Source organism: Nymphalis io, chromosome 18 (genome assembly GCF_905147045.1).
Source record: "Nymphalis io chromosome 18, ilAglIoxx1.1, whole genome shotgun sequence".
Taxonomy (NCBI): domain Eukaryota; kingdom Metazoa; phylum Arthropoda; class Insecta; order Lepidoptera; family Nymphalidae; genus Nymphalis; species Nymphalis io.
The window spans coordinates 6,522,681-6,549,936 of NC_065905.1; the positions used below are offsets into that span (position 1 = coordinate 6,522,681).

Below are 27,256 nucleotides of genomic sequence, written 5' to 3' on the forward strand. Positions count from 1 at the left end.
AAAACCTTGACCCTTTGAATGGTACATTATTTCAGACGGGCGCAACATATATTATTTATATATAAATAATGCAAGATGTGATAATATTCGTTAACTGAGTTAGAAAAGAGTGAGAAAAATCGGGTTCTTGAAAGCCTCAAAACCGTGCTCTCTACATTATTCATGTAGTTAAAGTTGCACGAATTAATGTATGGCTGAATTATTCTTTGTGAAAAGTTCTAAAAAAAGTCTGCAATAACATATAGGTGTATTTTATAGATTACTCATCTTTTATTGCTTAACTATCACTTTTTTAATTATAGATATAATTGATAAATGGAGAGTTGTCCATAAAGCCAAAAAAATATCGGCGTCAACATTTAAGCAAAAGCATGATTTCATTTGTTTTTAATTAATGAAAGTAGTATACAATCAATAGTTATTTATGGAAATCAATATGAATTTCATGAATTTCTTACATAACATATTGATTGTAGTACTTATATCTTCTTTTGAAGTGGAAAGCATGATCACCTCGATACATACGCAAGTTTTAGTGGTTAGCTACGTCTGTACGACTAAGTAACGTTAAAATATTTTCTGATCAGACACCCTATCAAACAGAACTTCAACACCGAACTGCCAATGGAGAGTGTAACCTACGCATTAAATATGAAAAAGGGGTCCCCAAAATAACAAAAACACAGCCAAAAAACTTTACAGCCACAATAACGAAAATCTAGGTATGTCTTTTAACAATAACGTATCGTATCAAATTGCACATACCTATTCAGAAATCAAAACCACTAGCAAATCGATCAAATGTTTTTATGCAAATGTACGCATTATAGTTAAACCGGGTAAATTTGATGAGTTAAAATGTATCGTACAATCTTTTCAACACACAGTACATATTGTTGCTCTATATGAAACGTGGATAAAAGATAAGGAAGAAGCTAGTAGACTTCAATTACCTGGATACTCACACTATTACAACTTTAGACAATATTCAAGGAGAGGTGGCGTGTCAACGTTTGTCCGTAACAAATTAAATCACCATCTTCTAGAGGAAAGCTGTACCAATGATAACCACTTTCTTTGGGTACATATTGACAAGTATTGTATCGATGTAGGTGTCATATATAAACCTGACAGAACAAACTCAAGTGAATTTCTCGAGGAGAATTTTTGGAGACTTTAATTATGACTTATTGAAACCCAATTCGTAATTATCAGCTTACTTTAAGAGAGAATGCTATCCAAATTTTAAACAAAATCATTCGTAACTACTGCACTCGTGAAACTAATACAACAACTATATTGGATCACGTATGCTCAAGGATTAAACAAAATGAATTCCACTTAGCAATCATAGATTCAGTAATGGCTACCACAAACTGTTTTTTTTAGAAGTTAAGAAATGTCAACAAGTACCAGTTAAACGAATACAATACAATGCAATTCACTACAATAGGTTTTTTAGATCTTTCTAGGAGATGAGCAAAGACAACGTTAACAACACATACACAATCTTGGAGAGGAAAATATTGACCCGTTTATCAAATAGTAAAATTAAAGAAATCAAGGTATTAAACCCACCCAAACAGGATTGGATCAACCGGGATGTCATAGATGCAATAAATGAAAGAAATAAATTATGGCAGCTAATAAATAAATCTGACCCCAGATATAAAACAATAAATGAAGATTTGGACAAGCAGAAGAAATTAATTACCGAAATTATTCAAAATTCAAAACACAATTATTACCTTAAAACCTTTAATACCTGCTTAAATAAGCCTACCAAGATGTGGAATTTAATAAAAAGTCTACCAATTTACTGGTGGTAGGGCTTTGTGCAAGCTCGTCTGGGTAGGTACCACCCACTCATCAGATATTCTACCGCAAAACAGCAATACTTGATATTTTTGTGTTCCGGTTTGAAGGGTGAGTGAGCCAGTGTAATTACAGGCACAAGGGTCATAAAATCTTAGTTCCCAAGGTTGGTGGCGCATTGGATATGTAAGCGATGGTTGACATTTCTTACAATGCCAATGTCTAAGAGCGTTGGTGACCACTTACCATCAGGTGGCCCATATGCTCGTCCGCCTTCCTATTCTATAAAAAAAAAAAAAATCAATAACACCAAAAGCGTACTATCACCACTTAGACTCCAAATTGATTCGAACGTTATTGTTGATGAGACGGAAGTATGTGAATAGTTTAATTTGTATTTCTCTATGATTGGGTTAAACTTAGCGAATAAGATTATTTCACTATATCCTATACTCACTCTCTCTCCACTCCTATACTCACTCCACACTCCACATTTGGTTAAAAATAGAAATGAAATTTCAAAATTTCAACCCGTTACTATAAATGATGTACAGAAAATAGTAAAGGATTTAAAAACAAACAGCTGTTCTGGTCTAGATGGAATAACTACTAAATCTGTTAAGTCTATTGAGCTGCTGGTGGCCGATGAACTAAGTTGCTGCATAAATTAATGTTTTGACAATGCCATTTTCCCAGATAATTTAAAGACAGTGAAGGTGACACCTATATATAAATCAGGAAGTAAATTAGATCCAGGTAACTACCGACCCATTTCTGTTCTACTTGTTCTTTCAAAAGTCTATGAAAGTCAATCTATAATCGTATGTACACATTTCTAACCCGTAATAAGATTTTATCTCAAAAACAATATGGTTTTCGACAACACTCAAATACTCTTTCAGCTACAATTGATCTCATCACCCGAATTAAAATCAATATTGACAAAAAAAAGAAAGTATTAAGTGTTTTTATTGATCTCAGAAAAGCATTCGATACAGTGAGCTATGATATACTACTAAGGCCCATAAGGTGTTAAAATCTTATTTAAATAATCGTCACCAAATTGTGAAAATAAATGACAAACAAAGTAGTCCATGACCCATTTTGTACGGCGTACCTCAAGGTTCCATTTTGGGACCTCTACTATTCCTAATATATATCAACGATGAACAACATATTGGGTTAAAAGGAGATGCGGCTCTTTACGCCGACGACTCTAGTCTTTTCTATTATGGTTCCTCTATTTCTGACATTATCAACGACGTTCAGAACGACCTTCAGCTTCTTGACATATGGCTTACACGTAATTTGCTGACTATTAATATAGAAAAAACAAATTATGTCATATTTACTGCAAAAAACAAAAAGATAAAAGCCTACACTGAAACTACTATTAATTCCGAACAGATAAATAAAAAGACGTCGGAAAAATATCTCATTTTGTTTGATACTCGACAATAAGCTGACATGGAGCCCACATCTATGGCAAGTTTATAATTATAATTTTATGTAATAAACAACATAGTACAATAAATATATAAAGCCGAGATGTCCCAGTGGTTCGAACGCGTGAATCTTAACCGATGATCGTGGGTTCAAACCCGGGCAAGCACCACTGAATTTTCATGTGCTTAATTTGTGTTTATAATTCATCTCGTGCTTGACGGTGAAGGAAAACATCGTGAGGAAACCTGCATGTGTCTAATTTCATTGAAATCCTGCCACATGTGTATTCTACCAACCCGCATTGGAGCAGCGTGGTGGAATAAGCTCCAAAACTTCTCCTCAAAAGGGAGAGGAGGGCTTAGCCCAGCAGTGGGACATTAACAGGCTGTTACTGTACAATAAATATATATAAATGATAAAACAATAATTCTAAAAAATTCTAAAAAAAAATAAAATCTGTCTAAAAAATGAAATAAATAAAAAAAAGAAAATGGAAAAAAAGGAAAATATATATTAAAAAATAATAAAATAAAATAAAATAAAATGATGAACAGATTTCATTAAATATGCCGCATCCATACGTTTGTACTCCTGAAGTGACACGGCGGGCGATATGTTTAACAAGCTCGTCGATCGTCGATCGAGAAGAAGAAGAAAAAATTTCTACATCTACCTTCTTTATTATGAATTTTTGTAACACTGTATGCTTAGATTTTTATATTAGTTTGTAACTTTCTGTCACATATATATCATGTAAGTGAATTTCTGTAATTCTTTATGAGAAATAAATTTTTTAAACACAGCTACGTCTGTTCCTTCCTTATCTTATCCGTTCAAATATCGTATTAAATAACGGTTATTCCAATAATTATTCATAACTTATTGCTATCTAACCTGCAATGCTGTTTTACTCATGTGAAAATTGTAACACAAGTTTTTTTGTTATTTTTCAAACTCAAACTGAAATTATTTGTAATTCAATTATAAGCATATAAAATTTTATAGTAATAGTTAAAATTATATTAGAATAAGTACATTTTAACCCTTTATGCCTGCTCAAGATCAATTTACGAGAATGATGAATTTATTTGTTTGAAAACGATAATTTAAGGATCTAACAGTTAATACTAGCTCTAGTATTCGAAGACTATATATATATCTCGATGCGAACCACGAAAGCAGTGCAGTAACGTTAAACGCGGATAATAACGCACGGAGCAGCTAGCTCCTTTACAACGTGATATTGTTTTATCTTTTAAATCGGACATTTAGTAACTTTCCTTTATAATCACTTACGTATTAAAGATTATATACATATATTGATTTACCTTAATAATATTCAAGTGCAGCACTTCAAATTGATAGATTACCATCTTAAAATACTGATACAATGTTATCAATTTAGGTCTTATCGAATTTTATATTTGATGAAAAAATATGTTTTAAATGTTGAATTACGTTAATCAAATCTTGTGTAATATGTATGTACCTATTAATTGTATTTATATATAAAACAATTTTGATTATCTTTTAATTGAAATATTATCTTATTTCGATATTATTGATAAAAGTTTTTTTTTATTTATTTTCTTTTTCACGTAATATCTATTTGATGCCGATGGCGTCCCATCAGATTATGAAGTATGAAAGAGTCTGTTCACATACGTGTTTGAACGTTCATTTAAGTATTATTATATCTCTTGCACAGTCCGCTTGTCCTTGAGATTGGGTACTGCAACGAAAGTCAGTCTTACTGACACTCTTACAACTTTCACATGTAAAACCCTACTCGTATACTGTGGGTAACTGATAAATGTCTATGAATGTGGCAGTTCATCTTTAAGACATTCTAATTAATTTGCAATGATTTAAAAATATAAGAATGAAATTAGTCTGTTTTTAAAAATCATCTTTATAAAGTAGCTAGAATAGACTTAATCTATTTTATTATATTTTCTTTCTATTATAAATCTTTTTTATTATATTTTCATTTTAAAACGGCGAACATAACATATAAAAAGACATTTGTCACTTGTCTTTTTATATGTTATGTCACTGGTTTTCTACCCTTATTTGACTTTTAGTGGATTTCACTTTTTCAATTTAAAATGAAACCATACACCAATGAAATATACACATACCTAGAAATAAAGCCGATCGATAGCCTATTATGAAATAAAAATAATTACCAAAATCAATTTAGAATTTATAGGCTATTGAGAAATGAACACACATAAAAAACAATCAAAATGCAGTGACGCAAATGTTTTTTTTTAAATATCAGCTGAATATACACACAAGAAGTTATGAAAATTAATTAATTTTGTTTTATAAATTTGTAGTATAACGTTTTTGTAAAAACATAGAAAAAAAAGTGATTTTCGTTTCCCTTCAAATTTTATGTAGTTGTATAATAAAAAATAAATTGCTCTAGAAAGTTACTGTACCAATATATAAATAGTATATTTATGTGCTTTAAAAACAGGATTTACACTCATAGCTTATATAAATCTTATATTATCCTCAACAAATAAACATGTTCAAGTAACCCGAACCACCCCGGCTGGTCAAAGGTCTATTTACAGAAATTTCCGCAAGAAAAGGGACAGTACCTATGTGCTTATTGCGACGAACATGATAAGAAAACAATCAATAAAACGATAAATTTATTGTAAATAAAAACTTTGATCAAAATCGAATAATATTAGAAATAACATTTTAATGTTATTGCGAATTATGCGTCACAAGTATTTTATATATAAAAAAGGTTTTTAAACAATATTATTATGGCAAATAAAATGTTGAGTCGTTGGTCTAATGACTAGCTTATTAAGCTGTAGAGGATCATAAGTCTTGGGCTTAAACCCCGGGCCATTAAAAGTTATTTAGTCTTTTTGTCGAAACTTTCTCAATACCAGCCCCGAGTAGTTCTGAGTTGGAAGTGTGTACTACCGTACCTCAAATGGTAAAGCCTTTGGTGCACCTGAATTCGTTCCTGTTGTTTATTGTCTCATCGGATTATAAGATTTAGGGAATAGATACAGCACTATGTGCGTTTGTTTGTGCGCACACGTGTGCACTTTTAATATGTCCCGCATTGTTGACTAGTTCCTTTAGGATGGCGACCGTGACCGTGATCGGTCATGAGAACATTATCATCGTCATCATCATGACAATAAAATAAAATGTTAGTAATTTTCTTGGCATTTAATGAAATTGCAACGTTAGAATCAATAGATAAAATACAAGGTATAAATTATTATTTTCGCAAAGTTACTTAAATGAAAATAATTGAAATAAATGTTACTTTTTTTAAAAAAAGTTTATTAAGCTCCTATAGTAGGTGTGTCCTTGTGTAAGCCCATCTGGCTAAATAAAACCACAGTACTAGTTATTGTACCGTAAAAAATCATTGCTTTTTATTGGTATTTTTTAGTTTTAAAAACACAAAAATTCGTTGGTAAAAACTGACGATAAAATTAATAAGCTTAAATTTTCGACAATGTTAATTTTGTTGTGTCAAAATAAAAGAAACAATAACATCGAATATGTCTGACTCTGGCAATAAATTAATAAAGAGAAAGTGTTAGATTTTGCTACTATTATTTTATTTCTAATAACTTGGGAAACCTGTTTATTTTTCTAGTTAATTAATTTCCATTTTTATTTATAAAATGTCTGTTTCTTATGAATGCCTTGAGTTCGATAAAATACAAGCAAAGTGTATTATGAATATAAGGGTAATTATAAATAACAATTTTTCCTCATCTTAAGCCAATCCTTTGGTCAATATTGTTATTAACACATACATGTATACCAATCTACGTGATATACTAAATATAGTAGATTTTCACGTAAAATTCTAATTAACATAAGCAATTAAACTCAAATCATTTAGTTAAAGTTACTAAATCTGTAATACAATTACCCTAATTTTACTAAATTATCTTAACTTATTAATTCATTCAAATCATCAGACGTCGTAATAAAGATTCATTTCATTTGAGGAATTGCTTGGCTTTAAAAAAACGGGCCGCAAAAATGTTATACATTCTTAAAATACATATTTCATTTTCATACTATTCCTAATCAAATACATATGTAATGTAAATAAGTTATAATATCCTCATTATATAAATCGTCCGCCTTCCTATTCTATAAAAAAAAATAACGTTACGATATTTACCTCTTACATGATTTCATTGAACTATATATACTAAAATACTTTTGTTATTTTTAGTTACATCATCATTAATCAATTGCTGTGGTTATTTTTATTCCAATAATATTTAACTCGACGCTGCATTTTACTAAATTAAAGGTAAATAACCGTCTCTAAATTTTGTTCTACAAATAAAATTTAAGTGACGGTTTAAAAAAAAATAACAAAAACCGACCAAGGGCAAGGCGTTCTCGTGTCCGTAATAGCTTATTGTACCATAAATACTATTAAAGCTAATTGTCCATATAATAGTCAATATATTTGCAATATATCATATACAAAGAAAAATAGGTTACTAAAAGTCTAGACTTTTATGTTTATTGTTCTTATTTAATACTAGTTTAGCCCGCGATTTTGCATTCGTGTGGGAGTTAGGTCGGAAGATGATAATAATTCTGATAATAGACATTGAAATGTCTATAGACAAAAAGACCCAAAAAATTTATATTTCTATCAAGTACATGTTTTGTACAATAAATATAATTTGTACTCGTACGAAATTGAATATAATAACATTAGTTACACATTTATGAAATGCAGCGAATTTAGGAATATATAAAGACATTAATTGTCAAGATATATAACAATAATGCCCTACTGACCGCATTTCAGCTACGGCCAATTTAAATAATTAGCTTAGCACTAATATCTCATGGTTAGGAACGTAGAAGATGTTTTAATGCAAATGTGTGAAAAATACAGCTAAAATCTTATACAGTTGATGGATCAGCCAAATGACCACCACCAGAGATGCAGTATAAATCAGCGCAGGACTAACACGGCGGCTTTAGGTGCTTGCCGAATAAGAGCAGGATTCGAATCTGGGAACTCAAATCTGCAGCCTCATATACTAGCCACGAGGCAATTAAACTATATAGCAAACATAGTATCCTATTTGAAACAAATGCTTAGTTACACTTCAGTGGTCAAAATTTTAAGGAGTGGTGCAAAGAGAGTTGCGTAAGCGCAGGCGGGACAGGAAATATGGCGCCAGGTGAGTATGTATGAGTGTCGTGTCATGTTTAAGTTTGATTGCAAGTAACAGTTTATTACGATAATAATCATCATGGTATACTCGTAATTAGAAAGAATACTATAAAAATATTTATTAATCTTATTTGCAACATGAAGGAATTGTAGGTATTTGGTCTTTCTTCATAAGCTATTCAATGGAAGCTATACTCGGTTTCGTTTACCCCGCCTCTATTTTATTCCAAATAACCAATTTTAAAATCAACATCAGACATAACGCTGGTACCGCCTAAAGGAAGTACACAGTGCAAACGCAGTTGCTAAAACCAAAACATAGAAATAGCGATGGCCTTAAAATATTTTTTTCCATTCTAGTGTATATTAGTTTTAAAATTAGACAAGCACACAGAAATATAACCCTTTAGATTCGTTAGTTCGTGATGTGTATTCTTTATTTGAGATCGCAATAAAACACATAAATGAAATATTATTCTAATATTTTGTAATGAGGTCCTCGTATCATTACAGTATCCTCATAATGAGGATGCATGTACCATACTCTGTCAAAAATAAATTAATTCTGATTTTTCAGTATCAAACTCAAACTCCGTTGTCTATTTGTTTTTGTTGACTCAGACTTTTCTATGATTCATATAATTACGCCGTACGATATTATATACAAGGGAACATAACAAAGACTAATGTATTCGTTTAACGATCTTAAAATAACCTATAAATGTTTGGCTTTTACATAAGATATGAACGTCTAAATTTTAAGTAACTGATTTTTATTAATGTTTCAACAACTATTTGCGCTTAGGAAATAAGACCGATTCGTATCCCGTGACGGCAGACTTGGGAAAAATGTAATCGGATGTTAAACACACTAATATTAATTACGATGAGATATGTAAGATTATAATAATTAATCACAATTACAGTTTAACGAAAGTAATCTAAAAAGTAGTCAGTGAGTGAGTCAAGTTAGTGTTCCAGGGCATCAACGTGCGGCCAGTTCAGAATCAATTAAAGTTAATCTGTAATCGTTTTTGATGGTTACAAAGTGTAATTGTAATTGTTGATGATTACATTTTACCCAAGTCTGCATGACCCTCACCGTCATGCCTTCTCATTTACGCTCTCCGCTCCTTTGCTGGCGCTTATACTTTGCTATATATAAGTATAATTATAAAGTATGCTTCCCTATATTGTGAGATTAAATAAATCCTCTAATATGTAGTGAATAATGTCCGACATTCATAAACAGAAGACAGGAAGGCGTCGAAAATAGAAGTTGTGACGTTGAAACGTTTTATTTAAAAACGCGCCCGGCCGTCTCGATAAATTACATACATACATATAATGGCGTTTCCGCAATTGTTTATAACATCATTATAAATTATTTATGTATACATGTTATGTATCTTTAAAATACACAAATGGCTTATGAATACAGAGCAAACAAAAAAATTTATTACAGAATACCATGTCAACGTGGAATAAAGCTAGTCCAGTTGGTTTATAATTCCGATTCTTGAGACGAAAAATAAACTCTTTCTTCATCAGAGCAGATACCTTATTATGTAGGATTTAATAATTTGTTAAGCTACAATAGCGCAATGTTTTAAGGGCCGTCTAGCGACGTAAAATTCGTACGTTTGATCCTGACCCGTTGGGCTATTGCCGTCCTTATTCCTAAAACAAGCTGGACGCTTTATTAAATAGGAATATTTGTAATTACTAATTCCTTAAAGCGAAAAAAAAAAAATGTAATTGGCTTACACTTTTATCAATAATTGGAAAAGTGGCTTAAAGGTATACTGTTTACTGTATTACATATGACGTTTATCTATATAGCGGCGGAGACTTATTCTGAAAACCGGCGGGAAAATTAAACAGAATAGCAGTCCGCGTTGTATGCAAGATATAATTATACTTAGATCTAATATTCCCGAATTATACGTTCTACATCACATCTTGCCGCACCTATTTATAAGTTCCAGTGTATTCGGAGCTGAAATTCCGCAGCTAGTCCGTAACAACGCGCGCCCGAAGCCGCGTCCTGGTTTTTTTAAGCAATTTTTATAGAATAAAAGTACTTCAAATAATGATAAGTTGATACTAAAGTGCTGTGCTTAGTGATTGCTTTTGAGGTGTTTTTCACTATTGTGCTTTACACGCCACACACACGTAGGTCAGAGTTAAATAAGTTATGATTATTTTAAATTTAGAACTTTATTTTATTTCGTCATTTAATTTATTATATTATTATATAATAAATTAAATAATGAAAATCATCAATTTTAATAGTTGTAAAATTATTTTATATTAAAACGAAATATCTGTAATCCTCCAATATTTTCAAAACTTATATTAGAACGGAATGTCGTAGCACAATATTTAAAATAATTTACGAATAAATTAAAAATAGTTTTATAACGTATGTATTTTTCTTTATTAAATTATCAAGCAGAAAGCCTTCTGCTGTAAATGAGCTGTTACTTAATTTCACGTAGAATGGAAAATAATTGTATTAGCAGGCCTTCATATGTTTCAATTAATAATTGTATTGTTATACATATACAAAACAAAACTATACGAATATTCATTATTAGGCATATGCCGTCATATTTTAAGAATTAAATTAACGATGTTAGTTGTTTTGATACGTCATATATATACACAATGTTTAATAATTCTAAGTTGTTATTATTATTAAATACATTTTGAAAAAATAATATTTAAAACGTTCAATTCCATTCATTAGACAAAAATAATAGCAAGGACGAAATTAAATAACAACGTAGATGTTTTTTATCTAGGTGCTGAAAATACCGTTCCATGCGTCGATGACGGGGTCTTGTTATCTGAATGAGAACGTGATTTATAGTTTTAGAAGCGGATGAATTAACATTTAAAGTAATAAGGCACATGTGTGCGATATTTTGTTATTGATAAAAAATATTCGTTCTTAAAATTTTATTAATAAATAGCCATATCGCGATATTACGTTTCTTTTTTTACTTGCAGAATTTCTTTTTGTAGCAAAGCCCAAAGATTTACATTTTTTTAAGGTTCTCACAAAAAAACTTTATAGGAACTCGTATAATATCAAAAGCACACAAACATAACGCACTCATTCTCCACAGAAAACAAAAATGCCAATTGGTAACGTGAACAGAGAGACGGCCCCGAAAAGGGAAACTTTCAGGCCTCCATGGGTTAAGGAGAAGGATACAGAGGCGCCACCTGCCTGGATGCAAAAAAAATTAAAGCCTGTGGAAAGTACTACGAAAAACGCGGAAAGTGACACTGCACCTGCACCTTCTGCAACAGCAAAGCCGCTGAAACGTATGTACACTTTTGCATGTTGATATATGAATAATATCCATTTTAAGCATCATTTTTAAATTTATCTATTTAACTGCGTCTATCACAACATCGAGAAGAAACAAAATTAATAATACAAACTGGATAAGTATATTTTGTATATCGCAAAATGGCCAATGAAAATCTTTTTTTTCAGTAAATATTTTAGCGTTATATGTTATTTAAAAAAATGGATTATATATATTATTAACGTTAATACTAGAAACTTATAGCTTTATCCATAAATGCTATTTATGAGCTATTTAGTTAAAAATTGCTGTTTTCTTTTCTTTCCATGTAATGTATTGTCAAATTGAAGGTGACAGAAAGAGTGAAATCAGTGTTTAACCAAAAACCTGATAAACAACGCTTGAGGCATATGGCCTATGAATAAAAAAAGAATTACATTTAAAATGAGATGTTATTTAGGATAAATCATGTTAGTCTAGTTATTTCTATTTAAATATAACTTATATGATCACATAAATATCAAATATCAGTTATCCGTTAAGCACGATTCGACATTTTTGCAAGATTTAATTTAACTTAACCTATTTGGTGGCGGTAGGGCTTTATGCAAACCCCTATCAGTGGTAGGTACTACCCATTCATCAGATATTCAAGCTCTAAATAGCAATTAGCATTGTTGTGGGCAGGTTTGAAGGGTGAGTGAGCCAGTTTAATTACAGGCACAAGAGACATAACATAGTTCCTAAGGTTGGTGGAGCATCTGCAATGCAAGGACTGGTAAATATTTCTAACAGTGACATTGTTTACTGGTGATGTTAACTACTTACCATAATAATGTACATTTTCTCATCCGCCTACCTTTAAATAAAAAAAGTTCTCATAATACTCATTATATATGTACGTATTAATCGACCTTACCTTACGTGTAACCGACGTGGATCCTACTGATATAATTTTCTAATTTAATTAAGACTTTGATGATCTCGTACGCAATTACTTCTTGCAGTTGAATGTTAAACCAGATCCATCAATCCATCGAGAATTTTGTTCTTGGTGAGAATACAATAAAAAATAGCAAAGTTGTTCAATCTCAGGGAAGCATAACTGAATCTCATGCGCTTAGCCAATCAGTGGTACATTTACAGGCTGTTTTACTTTTATTTAACAATGAAATCTGAAACATAAACGCTTGTTCTTTTTATTTTACATTTATTATTGAGTAGTAGTAAACTATTCAATTTGTGATAAAAAAGGATATCACTAATATTCATATACAAATAGGTAAAACTAACTACATAAACCTGGTAGACGTTATTCTGTTTACCAATAATATCCTGGGACATTTTTCACACACGGCCATCTGATCCCAAATTAAGCTTGTACAAAACTTGTGTTATGGGAACCAGACAACTGATATACTACATATACTACCTTTATTTTGTAAATACATAATTATTTAGAAAACTACACCCAGACTCAGGACAAACAGACATGTTCATGCACACAAATGTCTGTCCTGGGTGGGAATCGAACCCACAACCTTCGGCGTGAAAAGGCAAGTATCTACCAACCACGCCAACCGGCTCGTCAACCAATGATTATGGCAATCAGTTAACCAGTATGGAAACTGTAGTACTGTCTAGCGAATTATAATAAAGTTAATATTATAAAATAACTTCTTCATGACCTGCCGGCTTTCACGGTCGCCGGTCAAACGATGGCAAAGTGTGTTGATCTCAAACAGATATACCAACATCCATTTTCATATATAAGGTAGAGAATTAAAATAAATACTATTAAAATAGAAATCTATAACAATATATGTATGACATTACATCACATTGTCTGTCACATTTTAACGGGTAAACCATTGATCTGAACCCCACGGAAAGTCATACGTTATATAGACGTATATTTTATTTATACCTAACCTCTCTGCCTCCCTAGCCCACGGGCGAAGTCAAGGTGGAAAACTAGTAATTTATGTAGTGAACACGGTGGCATCTACACTATACGAGATTGATGACAAAATGGCTTGCGCTGACTTCTCATCACACCTAGGAACGATGAAATTGAAAAAAATGATCAAAATTAAATATATCGCCACAAATTTGATAATGACGAACAAATATTATGTAAAATCAATTTTTAGCTATGGAATATTTAAGGAAAAAATTAAAAGAATTGCGTGAAAAAAAGACGAGCTGAAATGTATTTACTTTTCTTTATATACGAAAGATATATTGATGTACACATAAATAACAGTATTGTAATAGGCTAGTACTCATCAATTACCAAACAAAACCACCAAAAAACAATGGAAATGGCAAAGCACAGGGGTCAAACATCTTAGCTTCTATGGTTGACGAATGATTTATCATTCCATTCACCGCCAATTCGTCTGTAAGCATTATTAGTTACAGTGCCAATATCTGTGGGTATTGGTGACCACTGGTAAGTGGTCCAGCTGCTGGCCAAATTACCAGTCTGATCGCCTTCCTATATTAAACAAAAATAAAATCTGCTAGTTTCATCTATTATATGTTTATGTGAAAAGAATACCCGGACCGACTATTTTGTTGTTTTAGATTATAACCTTATAAGTCGGCTTAAAACTTTAAATAATCATTATCGATTCAGTAGTCGTTGCGTGAATCCTGTTACACACGACCTTGTTTATAAAGTAAGATTGAAAATACTATATTGAACTTTAATTAATCAGTATTTTGATGAATTTAGGAATAGTGATGACATAACCGTACCGTAACAGCCTGTGAATGTCCCACTGCTGGGCTAAAGGCCTCCTCTCCTCTTTTTGAGGAGAAGGTTTGGAGCTTATTCCACCACGCTGCTCCAATGCGGGTTGGTAGAATTCACATGTGGCAGAACTTCAGTGAAATTAGACACACGCAGGTTTCCTCACGATGTTTTCCTTCACCGTAAAGCACGAGATGAATTATAATCACAAATTAAGCACATGAAAATTCAGTGGTGCTTGCCCGGGTTTGAACCCACGATCATCGGTTACGATTCACGCGTTCTTACCACAGGGCCATCTGATGAAAGTGATGAAGTGATGGCATAAAAATCTTTTATTATTTCTACTACCTAGAAGTTTTTATACAAAATAAGAGGTGTTGTTTTAATCTGCGAGGTTTTATTTGCTAAGAAATGCTTTGAAATATTATAATACAAGGGCGGTGTTATGTAAAATTTTCTTTTAGCTTAGTGAAAAGGTAGTTTTAAAGATATGATCTGAAATTCCCAATAGCTAAATCAACTTTGTACATTGCGTGAGGGTTTCTGACATAAAATAATGACTTACAATAAATAGATGGTGTGTGAAACGTAACGAATAATTGTTTAGAATGAAATAAAAAAATCGCCGGGCATCTAATTTATAGCATATTTTTTTTATTTATATTAGCCTCTCCCCTATTTCTATTATGTACTACAGTCAACCCTCAGTAATTCTTATCTGTAAAATCAATTTCTAAACTTTCACTTCGATAATAATTTAATTAAATAATCAATAACTTTCATGAAAAATTGCAATAATATAATCAAACAATCGTCTAGTTCTACTACCACAAATAAAGATACGCTCTTTGTGTGTGTGTGTGTGTGTGTGTGTGTGTGTACTATAAATTGATTCAACCCAGTGACATTGCCAATTTTTGCATTGCTGACCCGTTCTTTAGATACGTAACGTACGATAAATATAGCTTTAAAGTCAAAATCCTAGCAACTTTTATCAATAACATGAATTAAAATAGACTTGTTAAATATCAAACTATTTGTTTAAAAACGTGATAAATATATCAGTGACGCTATTCTGTTTGAAAAAAAAATACACGACCTATAGATAAATACTGCAAACCGATTTAATGTGGTATATTATTTTGACGCGTACTTCATTTCTGTTACTTCATATTAATATTATATTTCATTACAAAGGACAGCAATAAATATATATGTATATATATCATTTATGTAGTTAAAGTATTAAATAAATAAACGATCTATTTACTCGAACACGGCTATATTGCGATTGACTATCGTATTTTTAAAAAGACCGGATGCAACCGCCTTCACTTATAACTACCCACTTATATAATAACAAAATACAAATCAAAATTAAAAATAGATATCGTACAAATTATGATCGCGTGGAATATCGGCGAGACTGCTCGCAACATTTAACAGTAATCGCAATTGAGATCTTCTGGGCGAAAAATGAACCAGCCCTTCGGAGTTCTGTCGTCTGGAGGCAGTAAAGTAACGATGCTCTGAGTGTTATAAAGAATAATTATTGTAATCAATGTTGCATTACTTTCGGACACTCTACGGTTGAGTTTGCTGTCAACTCTCGAATTTTTTTCTTACACTATTATAATATAATCTGTGACCTTAATATTTTTTTTTGAAAGGTTCTCGTCTGCCTCTCGTCTGTCATGGTGATTGTGAAACATAATATTCAATTTATGTATGAATTTAAAATAACAGACTGTGAATGTCCCACTGTTGGGCTAATGCTCCCTTTTAAGAGAAGCTTTGGAACTTATTCCAGCACGCTGCTCCGATCTGGGTTGGTGAATACACTTGTGGCAAAATTTCAGTAAAATAAAACACATGCAACGTGTATGCAACCGCCAAACACGAGATACCTTTTAAGCACAAATTAAGCATATATATAAACTTAGTGGAGCTTACGTGGGTTTGACCTGTGATCATCGGTTAAGGTTCACGTATTTAACTAGTAGATCATCTCGGCACTTATATTATAATACTACATAATTGCCTTTATCTTGGTTCATTGATTCACTTAGTTCAATAGACCAATTTTTCATATTTTCATACGTTTTCCTTAAAATCATACTTATGTTTAAAACGAGACAATCATTTAATAATAGATACATAGTGACGAAATAATGCGCCTACGCTGTGGAGTAGGTACACGTGTACATACATACTATACGCTAGGGTAATTATTATTTATCCATTTGTTGTAAATGTGTCAATTAAAATTCTGATTCAAATAAAATATAAATATACATTAATTCTATTACATGCGCGTTCACCACGCGTTCTTACCACTTGTGACGCGTGAATCTTAACCGATAATCTTGGGTTCAAACCCAGGCAAGCACCACTGAATTTTCATGTGCTTAATTTGTGATTATAATTCATCTCGTGCTTTACGGTGAAGGAAAACATCGTGAGGAAATCTGCATGTGTCTAATTTTACTGAAATTTTGCCACATGTGAATTCTACCAACCCACGCTGGAGCCTCAAAAAAGGGAGAGGAGGCCTTTAGCCCAGCAGTGGGACATTCTACGAACATTATTTTATGATTTCAATAATAAATAGAACACACATATCAATAATACACTCAAGAAAAGAGCGTATTCATTCCTCAAAGGCCGGCAACGCACCTGCAAAGCCTCGGGTGTTGCGGATGTCTATGGGCGGTGGTAGTCACGCTCTAACATAAAAAAAAAAACAAGAAAAATCGGTGGTCGTTTATTTATATATAGCTACTCATATACTAAAACATTCCCGTTAAAGAGTAGGTTAGTAGTCTACATAAAATGTTTATTTTGAAGGAAAAACTTGCAAAGAAAAAAATGTTTTGGGGCCATGAACTTTCGCGAAATTAACATGCATACAAAGAAACATTATTTTTTTTTATTAAGATTTTAGTCATACATATGTGTAACTAGTTATTTCATTATATTATACAATGAGGGACATATAATATTTTTATGTAGCTGTTTTTATTTATAGATAAAAGACGAAATTTAATACATTAGTTATGATATTGATAATAATTTATTCATGCGTATATATTGAATTAATTTATCTCTAGATAATTTACCTTAGCTATTTTGAAGATCATCAAATCTCCCTTAAATTGTATCTTTTATATTTCTGCCAGCGTTCTCAAAAGCAACATTTTTCTCTCCGACACATTAACATAATCAATTATATCTGAAATAATATGATACGTACGAACATACTTTATACCGGTGTCCTTTCTAAATAAACCTTAAACCTTAAAACCATAAACAATCATAATGTGAAATATCCATAATAATTGGAAAAGTAGTTTTGTTTCCGTTAAGCAACAATACTTACTTTTATTGTTGCGTAGTGATTTGAAGGGTGAGTGAACCCGTGTGAACTACAGGCACAAGGGACATAATATCTTTGTTCTCAAAGTTGGTGGCGCATTGGCGATGTAATCATTGGTTAATATTTCTTACATCGCCAATGTCTATTATATGGGCGCTGGTGAGTGCTTATCATCAGGTGGCCCATTTGCTACATACATTTTTGCCCTACATTAAAAAATTGTGAACCGGAAAAAAACTACCTACTTAAATAGTCACTGCTATTTAAAAAAGTAAGTTCTTTTTTAAGTATAAAATGACATTAAACTCTTAATTTTTTTCAGTGGAGATTTACTATCACAGATATGATAATATTATGTTGATATATGTATTTGCCTACCAAGTGACGTCAACACCTTACTGAAACTTTGGCAGGGATTCGGGATCTTAGTATGACTCTCCGAAAGAGAGCACAAGTTTGTTAGTCTGGAGTTTGCGAGGTGACGTGTTGAGTGTTCGTTTTTGGTGGAAATATCTTGTTATATACGTGATAATTTTGTCGATTGCTTCATAGACAATTTGCAGTGGTGGGTGCATTGTATTGCACGTAATTTCATGATCATAGAACGAAGGTAAAGATATATTTTTAGATTTGTTTCCTAAAGTTGGTACAAACTGAATTTATTTTTTAAAATAATTATTTCTAATTTAAACGATAATAATGTGATATACAAAAATATATTTACTACTTTAACAACATAATGCGATAAATATTGAGAAATATACCGAATTCAATAATATGAAACGAATTTTGTCATAAAGTTCAATTTAAATATATTTTTAATTCGAAAGAACAAAGAAGAGTTAGGTTTACAAATTCATCTATTTATAATATATTTACTAAAAAATCGACTGTAATCAGTTTTCTTTATATATTTATGAAATCTGTAAAAATCTAATTAATAAGTGAAATTAAAATAACTATTAATTACGTGCTTTCAAAATATATTTACCAGTCATCTAAATATTAATGACTGAACATGGAAACAATTCGTACATTTTTCATTATTTATTATAAACGATTGGAATGAAACTGATATTATTCATTCAAAAAATTAAAAAAAAAATGGATAATTTTTGACCAGTCGATACTAGACTAGACTATAAATGTTTTTAACATTGATGAACGAATTTGAGTGTAACAATATTGACGGCTGTAATAATTGAGATGAATTAGATAATCGTATTATTTAAAAAAATATATGTAGCTATGTACTCTTAATTATTTATTTATGCATAGATTAACTATAATATTTTGCTCATTATAATTATGTTTGATAACTACTTTATAACGTTTTTATTTCAACATAACTTTATTCATCTAATTCAAATACAGAATAGCGTTATCCTTTTGAAACAGAAGCATATAAATAAGTGACAATCATTTAGTAATTTGCAACGTATTTGGCGTGATACTGCGAAAACATACGTATTAATTCGAAAGTAATGAGTCGTAAAAGTATATAAAATCGAAAAAGTTTCAGTAGCCTGACACTATACAATAAACGTTCGAGTTGTGAGATATTCCGAGCCAGTCGCCGCCAACGAAGCGATATTTTTAGAGAGGACGGACATTTTACAAAATAAACGAATATGTTTAAGATACTGTATGATTTATAAGAACACTTCGTGTTAGTGGCCATTTGAGCTTTATGAACGTTTATCTTTGACTAAAGAGTAATTAATATGATATTGTGTTGTTATAAAAATTATCATAAAATAAAGACGTTGTCAATGACCTTTGTTACGAAAACTTATGTCTAACAATATTTTTACATATGTATGTCAAGTATAGCAGATTCTATTAATAAAATTATTATATAACATAAGGGAACTATTTACATCATTGAAAGTATATTGTTTTTTATTACAATTATTAATTAATTATCCTATTAGTCAGATGGGTTCTAGCATGTAATCGTGTTAAAATAGCGAAGGTCGGCCATCCACCATTTTGGCAGTGGGCATGTTTATTTACGTACGCAAATGCTATCAAATGCATCGAAACGAGGACAAAACACGTGCTTCCAACACTTTCAATTTTAAAGTGTGTTTTGTTCTATATTATTATGCAAGAAAATTACGAATATTATTACATAATAGGTGAAAAAAACGCAAATAATAATAATATAATAATATCCTGGGATATTTTTTACACATGGCCATCTGATCCCAAATTAAGCTTGTACAAAGCTTGTACTATGGAAACCAGACAACTGATATACTACATACACTACTGTTTTTTTGTAAATACATACTTATATAGATAATTACACTCAGATTCAGGACAAACATACATGTTCATGCATACAAATGTCTGTCCTGGGTGGGAATCGAACCCACAACCTTCGGCGTGAAAGGCTAGTATCTACCAACCACGCCAACCGGCTCGAATCTGAATTAATCTCTTAATCTGTATTATTCATAATTTCTCTATTCGCCCAATAATAAAAATGAATGGACTCTTAATTAAATTGTTGTCTTTTAATGAAATTGATTATTTAAAAGAATCAGAAACATTTATAATGCATTTGTTAATGAATTGAGAATAAGCAATAATTAATATATTTAAAAGACGTTATAATAATTTTTTTTCAAATTATAGCTGTTCTGAAAAAGCAGTCAACTATAAGAGAAAAAACTGAAAACGGTGTGTCTGAACAAACAGAAGAAAAACTCGTTAAGCCATCAGCAGCCAAGCAAGCTGACAAAGCTTCAAAATCTGAAGACAAACCAAAATTTGTAAAACCATCTATAAAGTTCAACGAAAAAACAAGTAAATCAGACGATAAAGTTAATAACGATAAACTACCAGAAAGACCTATTCTCAAAAGCGTTAGAACTATTGATGATAAAGTTAAAGAAAAATCTGTTAGTATTAATGATAAAAAACCAATAGAGAGAAATGAAACGCTAAAACAGAACAATACGATAAATGATAAAGATCCTAAAACAACTAACAGCATAAAAGATCTCAAAAAAGATAAAACTATTGAAAAAACAAAGGCGGATGAGAAGCCTATTAATGATAAATTAAATAAAAGCTTAAACAGTAACTCCACCAAGGAGAACAAAAAGTTTGAAAAAGTTTCAGAAAAATCAAAAGAAGAAGAGAAGATTGAGGATAAGTCTAAAATGGCTACTAAACCACCGACTCCCCTTGACAAAACTCCTTCCAAGGTAAAATTATACAAAATTTGTTACAATTATTTATCGTAAAAAATACTTTTCCATAACAATAGTTATTTTATATTTGTATAAATTAATTATAACTGGTTTTTAGCTTCCACCGCGCAAGCCATCGTTACAAAAAGCGCCATCAAAGGATGATGTTATGATAAAAAAATGGAGGGACCCATTACACGAACGCGTTAAAGAAAATATTGATAAAACCTTGGCAAATGAAATTCCAAAAGGACACACTTTAACTAAGAACGAAAGCCTAAGAAGTAAGTATACCTATATAAGCCTTAAAGTGAACTAGGCACTGCCCTGACTTTTAATTAGTATTGGCAAAAGACCTATATATAAATTTCGGAACACGCAATAGGAAATGAATTAACTTTGGCAATCTATCAATTGTGGTTTGAACAAAAATAATTCAATTATAAACATATATTATATAGTGACATTTAATTTTGCTTTGTTACGTATACTATATTTTTTATTGATTAATTTGCTAAATAAACACTATCGAAACTACTTTAGTTTTATAAGCCTACCCAGATTTATAAGCTTACATTATGGTAAAGACACTTTCCCCAGTACAACTCGTTAACATTCTTCTCAATCCATTCCTTTTGATCTCTTGTGTGCTAGACGGTTTGTGGTCTAAATCAGATCCAAAATAGTCGCGGATACGAGTAGTTCCGCATGCGAAGCGTGCGACTATCAGGTGCAAAAGTGAACTCGCAAGAAGATCATCATTACTATTGCGAAATATATTAGTTCATTTCTTAATTGTAGTAAATTGTTTATATTTAACATACATCAATTACAATTTTCTGCAGTAAATAAAAAAAATTAGTGAAGTGCAAAGTAAAAGGTGCTTGAGTTAATAATAAAGTTATACAGGACCTTTGCAATGGCCGATACAAACATGTACATAGGTAACAATACTTTATTTTAATTATGAGTTGTCATCTATTGATTCTTGTAATTATTTATATAATAAAATCTCATACTTGACTAGTTCTGCGATATGTGACTTTTTTATTATGCACACATGTGTATCAAAATGGGAACTCTGTGAGGTAAAATGTAATAAAATAAATTTCATCCGGAACTAGCATATCTCAACTAGGAGCAGCTAATCATTAAAGACAATTTGTTTGACCGTGGTCATATTTGGACTTGTTTTTTTTTCGTGAGTTTTAACAAAAACAAAATGAAATTCCAGTTAATTATACAATTAAATATTGAAATTACTCTACAGGCTTATTAAAACCTACACCACCACCGATGCCACCGCCATTGCCACCGAAGCTCCCACCACCACCAGACTTTAAAAAGGCACCTATTGATCCTACAAAATTGAAAAAAATCGAACAACTCCGTAGCCGACCAAGACGGAGGCCTGATTGGAGCGATATGATGAAAGAGGTAGAGCAAGGAAAAAAATTAAAACATGTTGTATGTAATGATAGGTAATATATACTTTTATATATATTATAAAACTTAATAAACGAATTAAAACTATAAACTTTTATATAATTGATATTTAAAAATCAGGTCAAAACCAATCATTACACAATCAGTAGTGATTAAAAATAAGGATCAATTTATATTTGAATCTGAACAACCTAATTCTCACAATGAGCTGCTGAGGGAAATAACAAAAGGTGTAAAACTCAAAAAAGTGAGAACAAATGATAGAAGCAAACCTAATTTAGAAGGCTTAAGGAAATTCAGAAGGCAAATGACTATAGAAGAACAAGTCCAGAAATCAATGTCACAGGCCAATATTGCTGCTTCCCCATCGGGTGTATCTATAGCAGAGGTATTTTGAATTAGACATTTTAAATACTATATTTATTAATATGTATATTAAAAAGATTTATTTATTTTATACACCTACTTGTAATAATAATGTTTTATATATTTGTATTCTCAGACACCTCAGGCTGTTGAAGAAGATGAAATTGATGAGATGGATGATATTGACAAAGTTAGAGATGATCTTCAATCTACTAAGCAGCTATTAGCTATTGAACTTAGGTACAATTATATTTAGTATTTAGATAAACATTTGATTTATTCAAAATTTTGATTTCATAAATCGCATTTGTTTCTTACAGAAATAAAGAAGCACAAGAAAGAGAAAACAAACGTTTGCTGACTAGAATACAAAATCTAGAAGCGGAGCTGGCAAGAGAACGCGCTATTATAAAACAAGAACAACACAAAACTGTGATATCAGTGACAGACGCCTATGATGAAAGATTAGTTAATAATCTAAAAATGGAAGTTGAAAAGGCGAAAGAAACGGCGGATAATTTGGAAAAGCAGTATTTAGTAGCAGCAGAAGAAAGAGACGATGCACTGACAGAATTAGAAGAAGTCAAGAGGCGAAATGCAGAATTGGAAAGGAAATTAGAGCAGGCTCTTTCAGTAAGTTTAATATTTTCCTCTTACTTTTATATTATTTTTCCCTTTTGAAGTTTATAAATTTATTTTGTTCTATAATATTTAAGTATATATTAAATTTTACTAATTTGACAATACTAAAATGAAATGAAATGAATATTTACTAAAATTGTTTGTTAACTTACGCTTTGTAACATTTTTTTTCCGCATTTTCTACCAATTTACAGGATAAAATTGACGAGTTAATGAAATCGGAGGAGCCCTTATCTTTCTATCAAAAAAGTCAACTTGACTTTTTAAAGCAGTGTAGGTTATTGAATATAGATGTTAACTGCCCTGAAGCTCAGCAATTAAAGTCAGACCTTGCTGATGCTAATACTACTAATAATGCTTTTACTAATAATCAAGAGGATGAGGTAATGAATAATATCTATTCATGCTTTTATATTTATTTATTTCTTTACATAAATTAAAAATAATGTATTTTTAATTTTAAATCTCTTACTAATATTAACATTAAGATAATAATACTTACAACATGATTTTATAGTTTTTACTTTTATTACTTAATATTAATAACTTATACATTTGAAAATTATTTCCGACCTATTTTTACATGTTTACTTATATACATACTTAATCCTGTTTATAGGGAATCATTCCTACAAGCGCTGGATCAAGACGTTCCAGTCATGCCATCAAGCAACTGTCCGTGACAAAGGATGACAGCTTTGATGAAGAAGAAGAATCAGAAGAAGAAGAGGTAAAATTAAAAACGTTTTAAATTAATTTAAATTTTGAGATATATTATAATGCAAAGTCGGATTTAAAGGTCGGAGAGGAGGTCCCTAATTATTTTTCAAATAAATTCTACAATTTCTTTCATTCGGGCGATTCAATAATATTTATTGCGGAACAAAATATTTTTTTTTCACAAACATATATTAAAATAAATATAAGGATCATATGTATTTTACTATATCAACCTAATAATAATAAATAAATTTGTATATTCGTAGTCGTCGTCGGTAATAGGATGCTTTTGTCTTAAAAATTCCTTTGTGGATTCCTCGGGGCTGTAAGGAGGCTCTCCCATAAATCCAGACCTAATATAATTTATTAAAACTTGTGATTATGTATTCATTTCAGGAGGAGAGTGAAGAAAAGAAACAAAAGAGATTAGAGAAAGAAATCCGCAACATGAAAAATAAAATCCGTCATTTGAAGGAGAAGCAAGATAACATGAAGAGGGAAAGAATGGGATATAAAATGGCATTAAAGAATCAGCAAGCTTGTCTCAAGTTAGCAAGAACACAGCTTTAGTTTAAATGAATCATTTTTTTTGTAATATGGTAATGTACTTATTTATTTTTTTATTTTTAGGGAAGAAAAACGTAAGTTTAAAGAACTAAAACGCGAAGTTGATAAAATGGCTGCCATGATGAAAGAAGTTGGTACGGATGAGGAAGATGAAGAAGACGAAGAGGAGGAGTCTGAAGAAGAAAAAAAGAGTGAGACTGAAGAGGAAGAAACTGAGACCGAAACAGAACAAGATACTGAAAGTGAAACGGAGAGTGAAAGTGAACCAGAGGTAAAATTATTAACACTTTATAGTTCTTTACGATAGCTGTAAGAATAGTTTTTACACTTATTCGCACGTATGTAACTATTGAATAAGCAAGGTATGCGAGGCGTGTGACTAAAGCAATACGCTGTAAATCCGTCGTCCTTGTATTAATTTGATTTTTTGTTTTTCTAATAACGTATACAACAACTGATATTTTATCGTTTATAAATTACATTCAAGTTATTCTCTATAAATTTGCAATCTTAAAAGCGAGTCATTAAACCAATAAGGCAGTTACATACCTTCTTAATATGAACCGCATAAAAAATAATTATTATATATTTTCAGGACGCGCCGCTACCTAAAAAGAAAGACAATCTCACGAAGCGTTTGAAAAGACATGAAACGAGAGTAAACGCCTTGAAAAAGGGCAATACACTTCTTAGTGCGAATGTCGATCGACTAAAAGACGATGTACTCATACAGAAGGAGAAGTCACTCTCCCTCCAGAAAGAACTAGACTCTCTTATTGAAGATTTAGAATAAAAAGGGATAAATAATTATTTTGCGTAATTTCAGCTTTTTAATAATGCGTCTAATATAAAAAATAATACTCAAAGTGATTGCTTAAAATTTATAAAATAAATGATATTATATAAATTGTCATTTTGCACACTGACTACTGATGTTATTTTTATTTTTAGTAATGATTTGATACATTTATATCGATAATAATTAATGAGTAAAGCACGGCTTAAATTATGTACTTACTGAAATTAAATTGTGAAATAAAAAAAAAATGTTAATATTTTATAATATCATCAAATGAGTTTGGAATCTCAGTATTTATTAAGAAATATTATCTATGCTATCTGTGTGAAAAAAGTTTTTGTCGCTAGCTTTTTTTTGTATATCCATGTAAATAGACTGAAGTAACCGGATTTTAGGTAGCTTGGATCTATAAATTATCTTCGACTTTTAATTCTGTATTTACAAACTTAATATGTTGTTTTAGGTAGATAGGTATATAATATAATTAAAATAATAATGTTCATTATATAAATAAGTTTTTAAATAAAACAATACGTTAAATTCAATTAATACCAGCAAATTAAATAACTTGTATAAAACAATGAAAATTAAAAAAAAATGTGGCGAAAATGTGAATTATATTCATCTTTATAATTAAAGTATGTTAACTTTATGTACTACGAATATTAAAAAAATAATTATTGTACAGTTTTGTAAGACGGTTATTTATTATTTTATGAGACGTGTGTATATAATCACTTGTCATTATATATATAACTATGATATATGGTATGCTTCTCATAATTCCTATTATTACTAAACTAAAATTCTTTGTATAACGATAATTTAAACCACAGACATATTTTAAACACAATAAAATTTAACGCACACTTATGTCTTATATTTTTTAACTCTTTTTTAATTTATGTTTATTGTAATAATTATCATCTACATAGCATAAGGTGATTTTTATCGATTTAAGGTTCAATTTAATTCTTTTTATTTCAAATTGGAATTGCTGCTCGTGTATGGCAAAATCAATACACTCGACTACAACACCGCTTAGGCTACATATAGTTTTGATTGATGATTTTATCTGGCCAAGACTTTATCCATAAAAACAATTGACAACAAATATTATTTTACAAAATTGTCTACAATCAATCTAAGCCTCTATAATCCTTCTGTTTCCGTTTTCTGATAACACGAAAACGAATTATTATTTACCTATATTAAACTATTGTTTTCTTCTTTCTTCTCTTATATATATATTATACTTTATTATATAATTTTGGATAGTGTGCCCTTCATTTATTCTAATTTTAATATAATCATTATTTTATGATCATATTATTTTTTCAAGCGACCTTTACATTATGGGCTAATCGATGCCGACTCGTTAAACTTTTTTTATGGTTCAAATCCATACACAAGTTTAACGTGCAGATGTGTATGGTGTTATTAAAATTTGGACACAAATTTAACATTAAAATTTACATTTACTAATATGTAAATTTACATTTATTAATATGTTATAAGTAAAAATATAGCTTAGACAGCATAATTCAAATTTAATACACACTAACTTAAAAATTAGCTTAATA

The 27,256-nt window shown here is 30.7% G+C and overlaps 1 protein-coding gene across 1 annotated transcript in view; it reads left to right on the forward strand.

Annotated features, from left to right (window-relative positions):
* Positions 1–26,543, forward strand: part of LOC126775357 (small G protein signaling modulator 1-like) — a 117,056-nt gene extending 90,513 nt beyond the window's left edge. Inside the window, exons 22-33 of the mRNA XM_050497228.1 lie at positions 11,605–11,806; positions 20,574–21,148; positions 21,252–21,417; positions 22,404–22,614; positions 22,700–22,967; positions 23,082–23,185; positions 23,266–23,578; positions 23,782–23,970; positions 24,207–24,317; positions 24,704–24,855; positions 24,938–25,145; positions 25,470–26,543. Coding sequence (XP_050353185.1) covers positions 11,605–11,806; positions 20,574–21,148; positions 21,252–21,417; positions 22,404–22,614; positions 22,700–22,967; positions 23,082–23,185; positions 23,266–23,578; positions 23,782–23,970; positions 24,207–24,317; positions 24,704–24,855; positions 24,938–25,145; positions 25,470–25,667 — 2,697 coding nt within the window. The 3' untranslated portion in view covers positions 25,668–26,543. The remainder of the gene's footprint in view (positions 1–11,604; positions 11,807–20,573; positions 21,149–21,251; positions 21,418–22,403; positions 22,615–22,699; positions 22,968–23,081; positions 23,186–23,265; positions 23,579–23,781; positions 23,971–24,206; positions 24,318–24,703; positions 24,856–24,937; positions 25,146–25,469) is intronic.
* Positions 26,544–27,256: the final 713 nt, after the last annotated feature.